This window comes from Anthonomus grandis, chromosome 22 (genome assembly GCF_022605725.1).
Source record: "Anthonomus grandis grandis chromosome 22, icAntGran1.3, whole genome shotgun sequence".
Taxonomy (NCBI): Eukaryota; Metazoa; Arthropoda; class Insecta; order Coleoptera; family Curculionidae; genus Anthonomus; species Anthonomus grandis.
The window spans coordinates 33,623,196-33,639,380 of record NC_065567.1 but is presented as its reverse complement, the minus strand read 5'-3'; the positions used below and the strand labels follow the sequence as shown (position 1 = coordinate 33,639,380).

Sequence of the window (16,185 nt, the reverse complement as noted above, 5' to 3'; positions counted from 1 at the left end):
GGCGTTTAAATCGGTGTAATGAGGTTGGAGGAAGACATTTTGAACAATTGTTGTGATGGTATCATATACAAAAGGTAAAAATAAATGCATCAGACTCTATTTAGGTAATTAATATTTTTTCTTTTTAACGCGTTTTAAACGCGTCTTAGGGCCGTAGTGGCGTAGTGACACATTTCCGGACATGGGTTCCTATACTCAAATGAATTCTACTGTTGCACTGAACAACCCCCAGAAGTTTGATCTCATAGTTCTGAAACACCCTGTATTTCATTACTTATGTTTTCCATCGCCGTTCTCTTTAGATTTGCTGAACATGAATTTCATGATATTTTCAAAAAGATGGTGCTCAGATTTTGTTAACCGAATATCTGGATGAGAATTCCAGAAATATCCATTAAATAAACCAGCCTGCTTGGTCTTCTAATCAAAATACACAAAAAATATATATTTCTTTAAGCTTTCATTCCATTGAAATTCTGTCTAGATTAATCTGTTGAGTTCGAAGATGTTGAATGGAAAATTCATTATATGAAATGTATTATTAGTTGTTGCAATGGATTCTTTGTTGATCAAATTTTAACCAACTTTGTTGAAACCATTGTTGATGATCAGATTTTGTCAACTAGATAACCGGATCAGAATTCTAGAAAAAAAGAACTGGCCAGCCTGATCTTTGAAGCCTTACCTTAAATTGACTGCTTCCTACGTGGCCATATTCTCTGTGATTTTAATATATTTTATATTCATAGCTAAGAATATTAGTTCCTCGTGACACATTAATTTTACTATTTCCATTAATGTTTGCCAATATTAATTGTTTAAAAAATGTAATTCAATTACTAAAATTTCAAACATTAAACTCATTCAGAAACGTTAAGAGAAAGGTGATAACACCTTCAGCTGAAATACTGGTCTGCTTGGTTTCGAGCTTATTACAAGATTTTACGAGTAATTGCAGAATAATTGTCTTAAAGAATATATAAAGAATTCTTGTTAATAATTGATTAACCAACTCTATACTTTATAAGCAGCATAAATATCTTAACTGAATAACTGGAATTAGGTTATGAACCTTAAAATTATTAAAGTAGGGTATATAGTAAGAGGTAAGCATTAAATGGGATTGCAAATTTTTCAGATTTTTAAAATGCATTAGATTCTTGGCATCCATCTATTGAGCTTTTTTGATTACCAAACTTCATCTTTCATGAATTTTAAATCTGTCAAATGAATATCTCTTGTCACTAACTATTCCTCCTATGGCAACACTGCTTTGCGCAAAAACACACAAACCGTCAAACTCGTTAGCAGTCGTAACTAACCGCTTTGGCCATGTTGCCATATGATGCAAAAAATGCTAACGGTCCTGACATTTCAAGCATTAATTGACTATAAATAGGCTGTTGACAAACGGCATATGCTGCGTTCTTGACTTTGGTTGATGGATATTGATCGGACACTAGATTCTAATACATTATTTTTGCGGCGTTTTACTCATTACACATTTTTATTAATAGTCCTAAAATAAAGAGAAAAAGCTTAATTTTGACATCAAATACTCAATAGATACTTACGACACAAATATGTCGTTTTTTAAATTATAACCTATAAGGATGACACCTAACTCGCCTGTGAAAGGCACAATTTAAATTTCCTTTTTAAACTTGCGGACTTTATCATTTTTCAGCAAAAAGGAAGCTTTTAATTTTATTGTTCAATGTTCTAAGAACGGTGACGTGGCATTACTAAATCCTTTACGAAATCCACACTGCAACTTAGATAATATTATATTTTTATCAGTGAAGTTATTATTGATTTGCCTATAAATAAGCTTTTCAAATACTAGACAGTACAGGTAGTCCACTAATTGGCCGCAGATACTAGAGACATCCGTAGGAATGCCACTCCTCATCTGTATCTTCGGTTGCATCTTACACTCCGCAGGAAAGATGGTCTTCTGTATGCAGGAATTAAAAAGGGCAACAAGCACTGGCAGAATTATTGGAGAACACAGGGTCACCATGTTAAGGCTAATTCCGTCTACTTCAGAGACGTTAGACCCGACACTGCCCAGAAAACGGCAGGTCTATCAAGACAGCAAACAGTCACGTTAGATAGCAAAATCAGTGAAGCGTTGCCAAGCAGAGAGGACCTTATGAACTACTGGTTATCATTGTAGAGACTACGTGGAACAAAAAAGGCATGCTCCATGGATTATGTCAGAGGTGAAGAAGAGAAACATCTCAGCGTTGCTCTTTAATAAAATAACAGCCGACGAAGTTTAAAAGGTGACTGAAAAGCTCCGAGAGTTGATAATATTCAAAACTTTTAGTACAAACAATTAACGAATGTATATCATTCTCTGGCACTTCAGTTTACACATAATCTCCACCATTCAGACATAGAGCCTAAGTCATTTTAAATCAAGCCATAACTGTAATTTCAAATGACGTAAACTAATATTGTAATAGCAGTTTCTTTCCTTATAATGTGATACTGTAATAATAGCCACATGAAATGTTCAGTTACAAATCATTACTAAACAGGCATTTTTGTATATTTCCGCAAGAAAAAAGAATGTTTTAATAAGACACTCAACAATAAGTAATAAATAAAAGTATGAATTTCTCCACGTTTTCGTGCAATGTTAATGAGATCGGCTTAATAAAGAACAATAATTTTTGCTTTGTCCTGGTTACCTCATCCGGTTACCTTGAAAGCAAACGCAATTTCGAAAAAATAGATTAAGAAAAAAATTCTCAAAGGAGCAATAAATAATAAGAATACAGTGATTTATGTGGTCGTCACCCTTTGATTTAATCAATCTGTATTGAGTTAAACAGTTAATGTTCAACTTTAGTCATGGTGATCATGAGGATGATCTTCATTGAGAATAAGTATAACGAGTTATTGGTAAAGCACCAAATAAGATCTTCCGATTAATCAATCAATTTATTAATACTTTGATTCTAGCTAAATTCTTATTCTATAGAGGCATTTTAGCGGCTTCTAAAAAATTGTCTTCAACTAAAACACTTTGCAGAAATCCTTTACATATATTATATTTGATGAAAATCATCAAGAATTTTTCAAATAAAATTAACAGTTTAGAAGCTATCACTTTAAAGTAATAAAAATATTAGTTGGTAAACAAGTTGCAATCATTTTATTTAATATCATAATTTTCACTTCATAAAACTTCTTTACGCAATTATTATTAAATACCGCATAGCAAGTTATGCAATTAAGATTCTAATTAAAATCTGAAAATAAAACATGTGAAATTTTATTAGAATTGCTGTTCTAGATAATCAATATAATGATATTTTGCACGTTTGAAGATATTTGTTGCATGTTTAACAATAACCTGTTACTGTTTTAATAATCAATTCATACATTTGCTTAAATTAAATGACGCAATATTACCGATTATCGTGTTTATTTGAAAATTTCGATTAAAATAATTCTAATTGCGAAATAAATTGCGTGCTAATTTAAATTAAATTGATGCTCTCTGATTGCTCTTTGCATCTCATATGAAAATTTTTACTTTCGCGAATTCCAGAATTTACTTTAATTTGTTTGGTCGGTTTGACCCAAATTGCAAAATGAAATTCCTCGGCATGTAGAAAATGTGGTTTTATGATTAATTTCATATACGTTTTACATTGATATAGGAACTGCTGTTTTTATGTTTACGGGGCAGTATATTATGGCTTTATTAATTTAGATGATTTAGTTTCCATATTTGTATGAAATGAAAACGTTGATATATCAGCTGGTGAATGACAACTTCATTATTTATAACTTTATAATTAAAAAAAAAAATATTGGTCTCTATTAGCTTTCAGGCTACACTTATGATTTCTTGTTGAAATTTTTGAGATAATTCAATTATACTCATATAGGGATTCTTTATTAAGAAAATTGTATTGAATACCTCAGGTTAATTAATGATACATCTCAGGCAACCTAAGGCGTGACAATAAAATTGATTATGATTTATTGAAAGTGATTGTCGTACGTCCACAGATGATTCACTTAACAGAAACTCAATTCAGTTGGATTGCTTAAGAATTTCACATTAAAATTATTTGAATGAGAAAGAAATTATAAAAAAAATTGAAGGGGGTTTATTAAAATATACCAATACAAGTTTTTCTCATTTTTCAATACTCTAAAATGAATTTATTCATTAAAGTTTTCATCTTTTTTATCATCTTTCTCGTTAAATTAATATTTCAGTTATCTGATAAGTTGCAATATTTTTCTTTAAAAGTGAATTTAAAGTTAAATCAATGTATTTTTTTAATTATATAATTTTATTCAGTACTCAAGTCTTAATTCGTAATTAATTCTGAGTAAAATTATTCATTACATTCTATTGTTGATTCATTTATATTTATTAGATTGGCATTGTATCTATTATATTTTATGTTAAAGCTACATAATTGATGCCAGAATTTTTGATTAAATTGGAATTTGAATGCTAAATCAATGTGATTTAAAAAAAAAAACTCACAATTTGTAATTAATTAATTGTTACATTATTCATTAAGTTTTATTAAAAATACAAATTATTTCTTTTATAAGAATTATTTATAAAATATGTGCTTTAAATTGCATATTATCACAAAATCTTTTTATGTATTCCTTACAATGTGTATGCCCCAGTACGTTTTTTATTTCTGAGAAAAATTGTATTAAGTAAAATAGGGAATACTGATTTGTTTTTTATATAAAATTATTTATTAATTTCCATTGTTATTAAAATTGATTTCTCTTAAGGTTATCTCTTAGAGTTATTCACTAAAGATGTGCACATTTTCACAATATTTTTTATTCTTTGTTTTATTCGTTAAAAACTTGCATGCTCAATTACGGTTAATTTTTAAAAAACTTAGTTAAAAATAATTTGCAATTTGAAATGTTTTCTAAAGAGACATAATTATTCATTAAGTTTTAAGTGTTGATACAAATTATTTTTTTATGAGGGTTATTCCCCATTATCACAAATTCCTTGGATTGGATTTGATTTAATTCATAAAATTGGCATTGTATTCATCACATTTTTCATTAAAGTTGAATTTAATGCTGAAGCAATACAACAATTTAGTGATTTCTTCATTACTCCTAACTCATAATAAAATCTTAGTTTTCATAAAGATTCAATATTATAAAAATTTATTTCTTTTAAAAGAGTTATTCATAAAAGATGTATAAAAATTCCACATTACCACAGAATCCTTTTATTTATTCGTTAAAAATTTGTATGCCCCAGTATATTTACATATAAATTATTGAAATGAGAAGAGTTAAGCCATTTATCATTTAAAATGAATTCTTAAGTAGAACTATTCATTAAATTAGATGTGGTGTTTTATGGGTAAAATGGTCAAATATTAAAGAAAACTTCTTATAGCCAACGTTTCGAATTATATTTTAATAAATTTATTTTAATTATTTGTACTCTTCTGTATTATGTACTTTTTTAAGTTAACGCGAGAGAACTACGACTTCGAGTAGGTCTTCAAAACTTCAAACTGTTAATTCGTAATTAATTATTGAGTAAAATTATTCATTAATTTTTCAATGTTAATAAAACAGTTATTTACAAACGATGCACTTTAATTCCACATTAACACAAAATCCTGTTATTTATTCGTTAAGAACTTCTATGCTCCAGTATGTTATTGACATGAGAAAAAGTTAATTTTAAATTTATATTTAAAAATTAATTCTTAAGAAAAAATTATCATTCCATTAAGTTTTATTGGTGATTGCTCTTATTTATTTATTTCTCTTATAAGAGTTAGTCACAAAATATGTACTTAAATCTTCCCATTATCACAAAATTTTTCAATTGGACTTGATTTTATTCATTAGATTGGCATATTTTGTTAAAGCTATATTTTAATATAACACTTATTAGTTACAAGATTTTTTATTAAATTGGACTAATGCCAAATTAATGTATTTTTTTTAATATTTACAATTACAATATTTAATTTACAAAGTAGTTTCTTCATAACTCAGCTCTTATTCTTGAATAAAATTATTCCTCAAGTTCTATATTAATAAAAGTGAAAATTAAATAAAATTATTTTTCTTAAAAGAGTTATTTATGAAAAATGTGCTTTAATTTCAAATCATCACAAAATCTTTGGATTGGATTTAATCTTATTCATTAAATTAGCATTGTGTTTATTACATTCTGCGTTAAAGCTTTATAATATTATTCTAATTATAACCCTTATTAATTATAAAATTTTTGTTAAAGTGGAACTTAATGATAAAGCACTGTCATTTTTTAAATATATACAACTCAATGGTTTTATCACAAATCAACTCTTAGTTTAATTCTTGAGTAAAATTATTCATTAAGCTTTAATGTTAATAAAATTGACTACTCGTAGAAGATCTATTAAAATATTTAAAAAATGTGCTTTTATTCAACATTATCAGAAAGTAGCTTTATTTATTCGCTAAAATTTGTATGCTCCAGTATGTTTTTTAAAGCTATTTAAATGAGAAAAAAATAGTAAACTCATGTATAATTCGAAATTAATTCTTGATAAAAATTATTCATTAAATTAAATGTGGTAGAAAACTATTTGTTTCTAGTCATATATTTCTATTTATATTTAATTCATCTCATCTTCCTTTTAATTTATTTCGGTAATATGTACCGTGAATCGGGGTTAAATTGATCATTTCGTTTGTAAATTTGCTTGTAACTCTTTTGATAACTGCGTATCGATATTAAAATTAATCATAAATGATTGTGTATAGATGCCGTAAAAGGATTTTGCAATCGTATCTGCTCTAAATTTAAAGTTGTTTAAAAAAATGCCAAAATAAGGTGTCATCAATTTCATACCAAAAGGGGGGTGACTTTGATCAGTGCCATATAATTGTATTCTTCTTGCAATGCCTTAAAATGCATTATGAACAATTTAACCCCTGCTTAAGTTTATCAATCCGTTTAATCTAGGTTTTGGGGTGAAATTGATCAGTCATAAAAAAGAAACATTGCAGTTTTTTAATACTTTATTAAAAACACTTGTTTAAAAATACAAAAATTTATAAAAGACATTCAAAAAGTAAAGAAACAAATCTTCAATTAATAGATAGAAGCAGTAATGCGTGTAGTAAGGATTTACATCTCCTTAATATCTACTGCTTGATATTGAATTGATAAATGATTTGACCTTTGACGCATTCAGCGGCAGGTTATGGCTAAATAGCAATTATATCTGCCAACTCTATGGAAAACTCGTCGCCTTCTTGTGGTTTAAAAACCGGTTTTCTTCCATCGACAGATTTTAGTCCCAGAACTTCGAATTCGTTTTCATTGAAATTTTGAACTGTAGCTATGTAACGATAGCTAACACTTTTTTGCATGCCCCCCAACACTTTAACCAATAAAAATGTCCCAAATTTGATCTCACTTTGACTCATTTCCAAATATTTAAATTCTTCGTTTTCCTGCAACTGGATAAATAGATCATCGGCGGTCATGTCATCGTCAGAATTATCATTTGTTATAGGCTCTTCAACGTCGCTGTCTGAACTGTTGGAATCATTTTGGGCTGTCAGACTTTTCCCTGGCTGAACATCAAGTTTTGTTCTCTTCTTACTCGTATTTCGTCTTGTTGGAGCATTTGAAAATCTCTGTTGTTGTAAGTAATTTAACAACACGTTCTGCGCTTGGTCTTGATTAACTTACTAACTTCTTTAGGCAGCTTGTCTAATACTCGGTTTGGATTTAAAGGGACTATGCCACTTGCTTCAAAAGAAGAAATAAGATTTCGTTTAACCGCATGAGGTATTTTATCTTTGGATAGTTTACTATCCATTGTCACCAAGGTTTTTTGCAACAAATATGGGAAATCCTTTTTGTCAATTGATGAATGTGTCGGATACGTATTTTTCCATTCTAGCAAGACTTCTCTCCAGGCCATTTTAAATGGCCTGAGAAAACCTACGTCCAACGGCTGACATAAATGTGTCACGTTCTTTGGCAGGCATACAAATCCAATGTTATGTTCTTCACACAGTCTAATAACTTCTTCTGTGAAATGTGAGGCTAAGTTATCGCCTATTAGAATTTTTCGCCCTTGCTGTCCTTTGGCATGTGGAAGAAACTGGTTTAAGTGCAGACTTTAACCAGTCATTAAAAGTTTCGGCGTCCATCCACCCATGTGACGTTCGGTTGTATCGTGATCCAGCTGCACAGCATCTATCTATGCAACAGGGTTCTAATTTTGGTCCTTGTTCAGTCCACTGCGCCCACATTTTTTCTGCTCGATAAATTACATATGGTGGCAAAAGAACTCCTGCTGCAGAACCACACATCATCACTGAGGTTGCAGATTTAGTAAAATTGCACACTCGTTCAGGGTATTTTACTCCACGGGCATATATTAGTTTTTTGCGCCCAGGGTCATCAAGCAAATTAGTTTTATCATAATTATATACGTTGCACGATGGAATACCATTTAAAGTTAAATTTAAACTTAAATTTTGGCACAGAACGACCTTGGGTATCTAGCAGGTTTTTTGCCATATGCCTTAAATCTGTTAAATTAAGAGGAAACCCCCATTCGCCACAAATAGCAACACATTTAAGAATTGATTGCTCTTCATTGGAGCTAAAAACGGTTTGCCCGCCGTTACTTTTAACATGACGCCCATGGTATCTATTATTTAAGGTCCCGTAAGAAATCTTGAACCATTTTGCAGCTTTGCGTAAACTCCACCCTTCATTTATGACCTTTTCTAACGCTTTTTCTATGGACTCTTGACCGTAGTCTTTGTACCTTCGTGCCCCAACTTTTCTCTTATAAACTCTCGGCATTATGTCAATATTCTAAAACCAAAAATATTATTATTACCAGTAGTACTATACCCTTAAAATTATACAAGCTTTACAATCTGCTGATCAATTTCAACCCATTCAGTTGATCAATTTGACAAAATCCGGCAACGCCGCAAACTTCATTTTGAGGTTATAAAAATACAAGAGATTCAGAATACTAAATATATCACGCACATATCCACAATTTGCATGTATTTTTAAATAGCAGTCAAATTTTGGAAGGTTATATTTTTGTCTAAATATTACTCACATGTTTGAGAGCCGCAAACTCCAAAAAAAACGTTTAAGTGACAAAAAACATGCACATGGATCACTAGCTACACCATTACTGAATACGATTTTTTACCGAACGGAAAAATCGGCACTTAATACGCGCGGGAAATTTAAATGTAAAATACTTTGATATGGTGATCAAAGTCGCCTCGCGAAATCAAATTCACCCCATTTCACGGTACTCTTTTAAGTTAACGCGAGAGAACTACGCCTTCAAGCCCTGATGATGAATTAAATATCATTCAAAACGTTGGTTACAAATTAATAATTTTCTTTGGCATTTGACCAATTTACCCTAAAACTACCAGATCTAATTTACAATCTTTGTCACCAATTCACAACAATTATTCATTAAGTTTTGTTGATACAAATTATGAGAATTATTTATAATATATGTGCTTTAAATACCCCATTATCACAATTTCTTAAAATAAATTCGAATTTTTATGCTCCGGTATGTTTTTTAAAATTAACTAAATGAGAACAAAATGGTTTTTGGGGGCAAAAATTAACAAAAAAAAAAAAGATTGAGTTTTTTGAAATTTACATTTAAACTTTTCTCAATTGTCATTTCGACAATTCTTTAGTAAATTTATTCATTAAATTTTAATTTTATGCTAAAGTAATGTGTAGTTTCTTCATAACTCAAATTTTAATTCGTAATTAATTCTTAAGTAAAATTATTCCTTAAGTTCCAATGTTAATAAAATTGATTTCAAGAGTTATTCATTAAAGATGTGCTGGTTGAAGGATTCCTCATTTCCACAAAATCCTTGGATTGAATTTGATTGTATTCATTATTTTTAAATGTTCTGACATAATCGTTATTAGTTATAAGATTTTTTCATTAAATTGGAATTTATTGCTAAATTGATTTGATTTATTTGATTTTCAGTTTTATGGCTTCTTCATAATTTAATTATTAATTCGTAATTAATTCTTGAGTAAAATTATTCATTAAGTTTAAATAATAATAACATTAATTTCTCTTATGAGAGTTATCCATGAAAGAAGTGCTTTAATTCCACATCATCACAAAATTCTTGGATTAAATTTGATTGTATTCATTAGAGAGGTTTTGTATTTATCACATTTTTCGTTAAGGCTATATTATAATGCTCTGACATAAATCTTATAAGTTATAATTTTTTTTCATTTACTGGAACCTAATTTAAACTAAAGCAATATAATTTTTTTAATATTTACAATTTAGTAGTTACTTTATAACTCAATTCTTAATTCATAATAAAATCTTAAGTAACATTTTTTATTTTAATGTTCTAGTATGTTTTTTAAATTTTAACTTTTTCTTAATTGTTATTAATACATTAAATTTACATTTCGGTTACTATATTTCTCGTTAAAGATTATTCTGATATATTCTTTATATAATATATATTGTAAGCATTAAAATTACCATAATTACTTCAAATAAAAACCTAAATAAATTGTCTACTTACATTTATATTATTTAAGTTTTATTTAATCGTTTCCTAGTGCATAACTTAAATGGATACTTCCCAGTGCTAACAATTTTTATATAACACATGCAGATTATAATATAATATGAAATAAGAACTTAGTAGGAATTTGAATGCTAAAACAATGGTATTTTTTTAATGTTAAAAATTGACTGCTTTCTTCATTACCTAATTCTTAAGGAAATTTATTCGCTTATAAAATCTTATGACGAACTTCACATTAACTATTGATAATGATAAATAAAAAAAAATAAAATTCTTAAAAACTAAGAGAAATCTGAATTATTCCATATCCTGCATATTTTTAAAATGTAGAGCAAAAACAGCAATGCAATACATCAAGATCAACTGTTTATGAATACATTTCGTCACATTTTTGCACATTTACCACCTTTCTGCTTTAAAACGCAACGGCGTAAGGCCAAGACGGAAAAAGTTTATTGTTTCACTTTCACTTGCATAAAGGCACACTTACTTTCTTAACTACCCACAATTACTTCATTGTGACTCCATTATATAAAAAAATACCGTTCGTTTTTGAATCTTTTTAATACTTATGCAATTCGGAACAGAAAATCAAGATCAGAGCTACATATTTCATTTACGTTTTCCGTGTCGAGGTCAAGATCGGCATTGTCGAGATGTGAAAGGAACAACAATGGATGAGTTATTATTGCTTATAGAATATAAACTAATTAACGAGCGGAATTATCTGAAAAGGCGTTGATTATTATTTATCACTCCTTCGTTAGTCCAAGAGGCCAACTTACAGCGTGCAAATACAATCTTCCAAGGGGAGAATGCTCACTTGTCTTAAATCCGGAATACAAGAGATTTAAAAATAGGAACAGAAGTTCTTCTTATCAAATCTCTTCTTTTAAAGAAATAAAAAAATGGTCAAAACCCATCTTTGTTCCGGTCATTGTAAAAGATAAAAGTTCAATCTTTCAAACATGCTTAGAGTTAAGTTTCACCAAACTTTTTAATGAATAAGAAGTGGAAAACCTTAGCACAATTCACTATTGTTGAAATCCAAAGCAATTGCTGTTTAGACACAGTTTTCCCAAGATTTGTTCTGAGAAATAGATTATGATTTGTAACCGTCATTATTATTTCCATAATCCAACATATCCCTATCTGTTTCACTCATTGATTGCATATGATAAATATTGATGAACTGAAGACCTTTACTATTTTAATTTGATAATACTCTTCAAAAATATCGCGTCGCCGCACTGGGGTTGCCGATCTTGCACGATCTGCTTGAGCTCGTCTTTGAATCGAAAGATATGTGGCGGCAAATATGAATTATTAATGCCTGCACGTTGAGTAAAGTGATGATTGATTTATATTGGGTTTAATTCAAATTTCTCTTGTTACAGGCAACTTATGGAAAAAGGTTCTTCACAATCCTGGAGAGATGTACTCTTCCAAGCTACGGGAGAAAGTCGTCTCGATGGAAGTGCAATCAGAGAATACTTCGCACCCCTAGAAGACTGGTTAAGGAATGAAAATCTTAGAACCGGAGAATTCGTGGGTTGGCTATATGACGGAGACTATTGCAAACAAAGTATAGAAACTGCCGGATTGCAAGTGTTCGGTGGATTTTATAATAGCGCTTTATGTGTGGATGGTAGCTTGGTTTTGTTGGTCATAAATGTGATTTTAGCTTTAAAATTTAGGTGAAATATTGTGGTGAAAGTTGCTGTGAAGATTAGTTATGTAGATATATGTTCTTTACAACTAAGTAGCACTAATATCAGGCTTAATTGTTTCTAGTTGGCTAAATTTGTTTGATTTTTAATATAAATTCAGCCAATTAGATATGTTTAACTTTTGTGTATTAATTATCATTAATTTAATTTGATAATAATGTTATTAGTATTTTTAATTCTATTAATATTTTGTAAATAATCTCGTCCTATATTTTTGTTAAGTTTTATTTAAAATTTGTATTGTAGATTTTAATAAATTTATATGAGTTTATTTGTTTTGTTTTTAAATTTTTTATTTCTTCCCAATTTTCTGCTCCATTCTCCATGTCTCTTTTTCTTTCAATGAACTAACTTAAGTGAAATATCTTACGCCTATAGCAAAGCAACTTTCGGATAATTATTACGCAAGGTTGAAATATAAGCTTACAGTCATTATCAATAGTTTCAACAATAAATAATACATCAATAGTATCTCCAAGAAATGTTTTGTTAGCATACTACTCCACTGAAGGAGAATCTATTAAATTGGTGAAATGGAAGTGGTATTAACATTTTGTAATTCCCAAAAGAAGGGGTTTATCTCTATTATTATAGATTCAACCATTATCCTATATCTGGCTGCTTTATGACATAAAGAATCTGAGGAGAGACTTGTTGAGGAGTTGTTTCAGGATCAGTATAACTTAGTTCATAACGCTCAAATACAGTATTCAGTATAACTATGAAAGCTCTTAAGTCAAGCAGGCCAAATAACCAAGAAATCTAAAGATGCAGGAAGACCTCTCTCAGTACAGGGTAGATTTGCTTAGGATATTACTTCATATAAATCTTATTATTAAAACATTTAAAATATTTTTTGTCGTCATTTCCCTCCAGATTAACCATCTTCTGCTGTGACCCGTTGACACTGTCAGAGAAATATCTTTTGGATTCCTTTCTACTTAAACGAGAAAAGAGAGAGAGAGATGTTGATATTTAGCAAGTAATCAGAGGATATAAACCATCTATGTATCTTTATTTGAAGTGAAAGAAAATTATCATTAATAATCAAATTTTTATCGAGCATCTTATTTATTCCAATAATTTTGTCGATGTTTCCTTCTATATGATTCATCTTCTGCTGTGATTCGTTGACATTTTCAAAATATCTTGTGGATTTATTCCTACATAAAAGAAAAGAGAGGGAGATATATATAAAATGTAATCAGTGGTTTTATCTGTGCATCTCTTATTGAATCCAAAATAAATTATCATTATTAACTAAATTTTAATCGAAAATCTTATTTAATCCAATAATGTCAAGGCAAACCAAATTTTTTCTATTTAATTTTTTTATGATTTTTTTAAGGTAATTAAATGAATTAGCAGAAGTTGACGCTCACCATCAATATATCACTTATCTACATGACTTGCGCCCTCAGAACCAAAAATATTAAAAATGCCATAGGATCTAGTAAAGTTACTGTCTTTATCATTATCCTTTTGACTCAAGAGTGAACGATCTGGGTTTTGCATCGGAGATCTACTTTTTTATCATAATAGTGTTTTTTTAGAGGCGGAGAACTTTCATTTGGCAACACTGTTTTTTATGACAGCCGACCTGACAGTTCTGGATTATTTTTAGATTAGTTTGGTTTGGCAATTTATCATGAACATACTCACGCCGGAGCAACGTTTCCAAATTGTTCAAATTTATTTTGAAAGACATGATTCTATTCGAAAAACACATCGGGCATTACGTGAGTTTTATGGTGCTCATAATCGTCCTTCAGAGAGATTAATTCGAGAAACTGTTGATAATTTTCACAATACTTTTACTCTAGTCGACCACACGCATCCCGTAAGAAGCCGTACAGTGCGCTCGCAACAAGCGATAGCTGCTGTGCAGCATAGTGTTGATAATGATCCAAATGTGTCAATTCGTCGTCGTTCTCAACAAGTGAACTTATGTCCATCCACTTTATGGAAAATTTTGCGCAAAGATCTCGGATTGTGAGCATATAAAATTTAACTTGTCCAGGAGTTGAAACCCCAGAATCATCGTTTGCGCCGTACATTAGCTGAATGGGGGGAAGGAAAGATTGCTGTTGATCCACGATATCATATGAAAATTTTGTTCAGTGATGAAGCACACTTTTGGTTAAATGGCTATGTAAACAGAAAAACCGTTACATCCAAAAAAACTAACCGTTTGGTGCGCTTTATGGGCCGGTGGAATCATTGATCCTTATGTCTTCAGAAATGCTGATGGTCAGAACGTTATAGTAAACGGTGAGCGATACAGAAACATGATAACCAACTTTTTTCTGCCTCAATTGGAAGCCGTTGCAGGCGTTGCAGAAATGTGGTTCAGCAGGACGGTGCCACGTGCCATACAGCGCGCCAAACAATTAATTTACTGCAAGAGACATTCGAGCAACGAATAATTTCAAGGAATGAACCTGTAAACTGGCCAGCTCGTTCGTGCGACTTGACGCCATTAGATTATTTTCTTTGGGCCTATGTTAAGTCGCATGTCTACGCTGATAAACCCGAAACACTTGAGCACTTGGAAGCCAACATACGACGCGTGATTGCCGAAATACAGCCTGCAATCGTTGATTGAATATTTGGGAAGATACGCAAACTTATGGGCTAAAGCGTGACCGCAAATATGCGTGAAAAATAGATGGCGATTCTCTCCAGTATGCGCGAAAATAATTTCGTCCGTCGCTTCTCATTAGTAATCGGCCGATCATCCGAGTCGTGTGGGAGAGTTTTTGCACAGGTTCGTGTTTGCCGTATTGCAGTTTGGTAGTTGTTAAAAAATTTTCTTGGATATCATAATCACAAATAGATAGATATATGTAAATGTGTTTAGTTTGTGAGACGATGGCTCCTTTAGGCAAAATTAATCAGTGTGCGTATATTAATTAAGACTTTGATTTATAACAACCTAATATGGGAATCTCAAAATCTTATTAGAAAATCTTTAAAAAAATCTAATTATAAACCTCACAGAAAATTATCTATTTTATCTACAAAAATCAATCCGAACTCTTAAAAATACTGTCTCTTCATGTCTATGAGAGCCATTTTCTCTTTTTCTTTTTTTTACTTTAAGAAAATTTTAAATCAATATATTATGTTTATGGTCTTTAGTGTTTTAAGTATTTTCAATAATTGTTTTCATGATGAAATTCATTCATGAAAAAGATAAAAATAAAGCCTAAAAAGCCTTTAAAGTTATTGAGAAACTGGTTATAGTACGAATGGTAGCTTTCCTAATAAAAAAAAATAACATATTAAATGAATGTCGAGTAATGTTTTCATTCCTGGAGAGATTATATTTGAGCTTGAAGAAGGTCACTTTGCTGCAGCGGTATTCTGCGACTTCTCTAAAGACTTTGACTGTGTCAACCATGGAAATTGCTCGATAAGCTTTCTAGATATGGGTTTAGGGGAGTTGCTCTAGAATGGTTAAAATTTTGTTTTGTTAGACAGAAAAAAGTTTGTTTGGCCAAATGGCAGTTTGTCTGAACTTTGTGTAGTAAGCAGGGTTCGTTTCTCGGTCCTATTTTATTTCTATTGTATATAAATGACCTGGCGTTTCTCCAGATAAGAGGATTCTTCACTATTTTTGCAGATGACACCACTATCTTATGGGCAGACAATAATAAAAGCACATTAACAAAAACAATTTCTAAAGATTTATTAATGATTAAACAGTGATTTGATGCTAATTTGTTGTCTTTAAACATAGATAAGACTAAATTGTTAAGTTTTTATGTTCAGAGCAGTTCATGATTCACAAGAAAGAATTGGAAGTGAATAATTTTAACAGATTTCTTCGAAT

The 16,185-nt window shown here is 30.3% G+C and overlaps 1 protein-coding gene across 1 annotated transcript in view; it reads left to right on the top strand.

The window, feature by feature from the left end:
* Positions 1-12,621, top strand: part of LOC126748254 (angiotensin-converting enzyme) — a 159,689-nt gene extending 147,068 nt beyond the window's left edge. The window contains exon 10 of the mRNA XM_050457357.1: positions 12,018-12,621. Within this exon, the coding sequence (XP_050313314.1) occupies positions 12,018-12,321 (304 nt within the window). The 3' untranslated portion in view covers positions 12,322-12,621. The remainder of the gene's footprint in view (positions 1-12,017) is intronic.
* Positions 12,622-16,185: the final 3,564 nt, after the last annotated feature.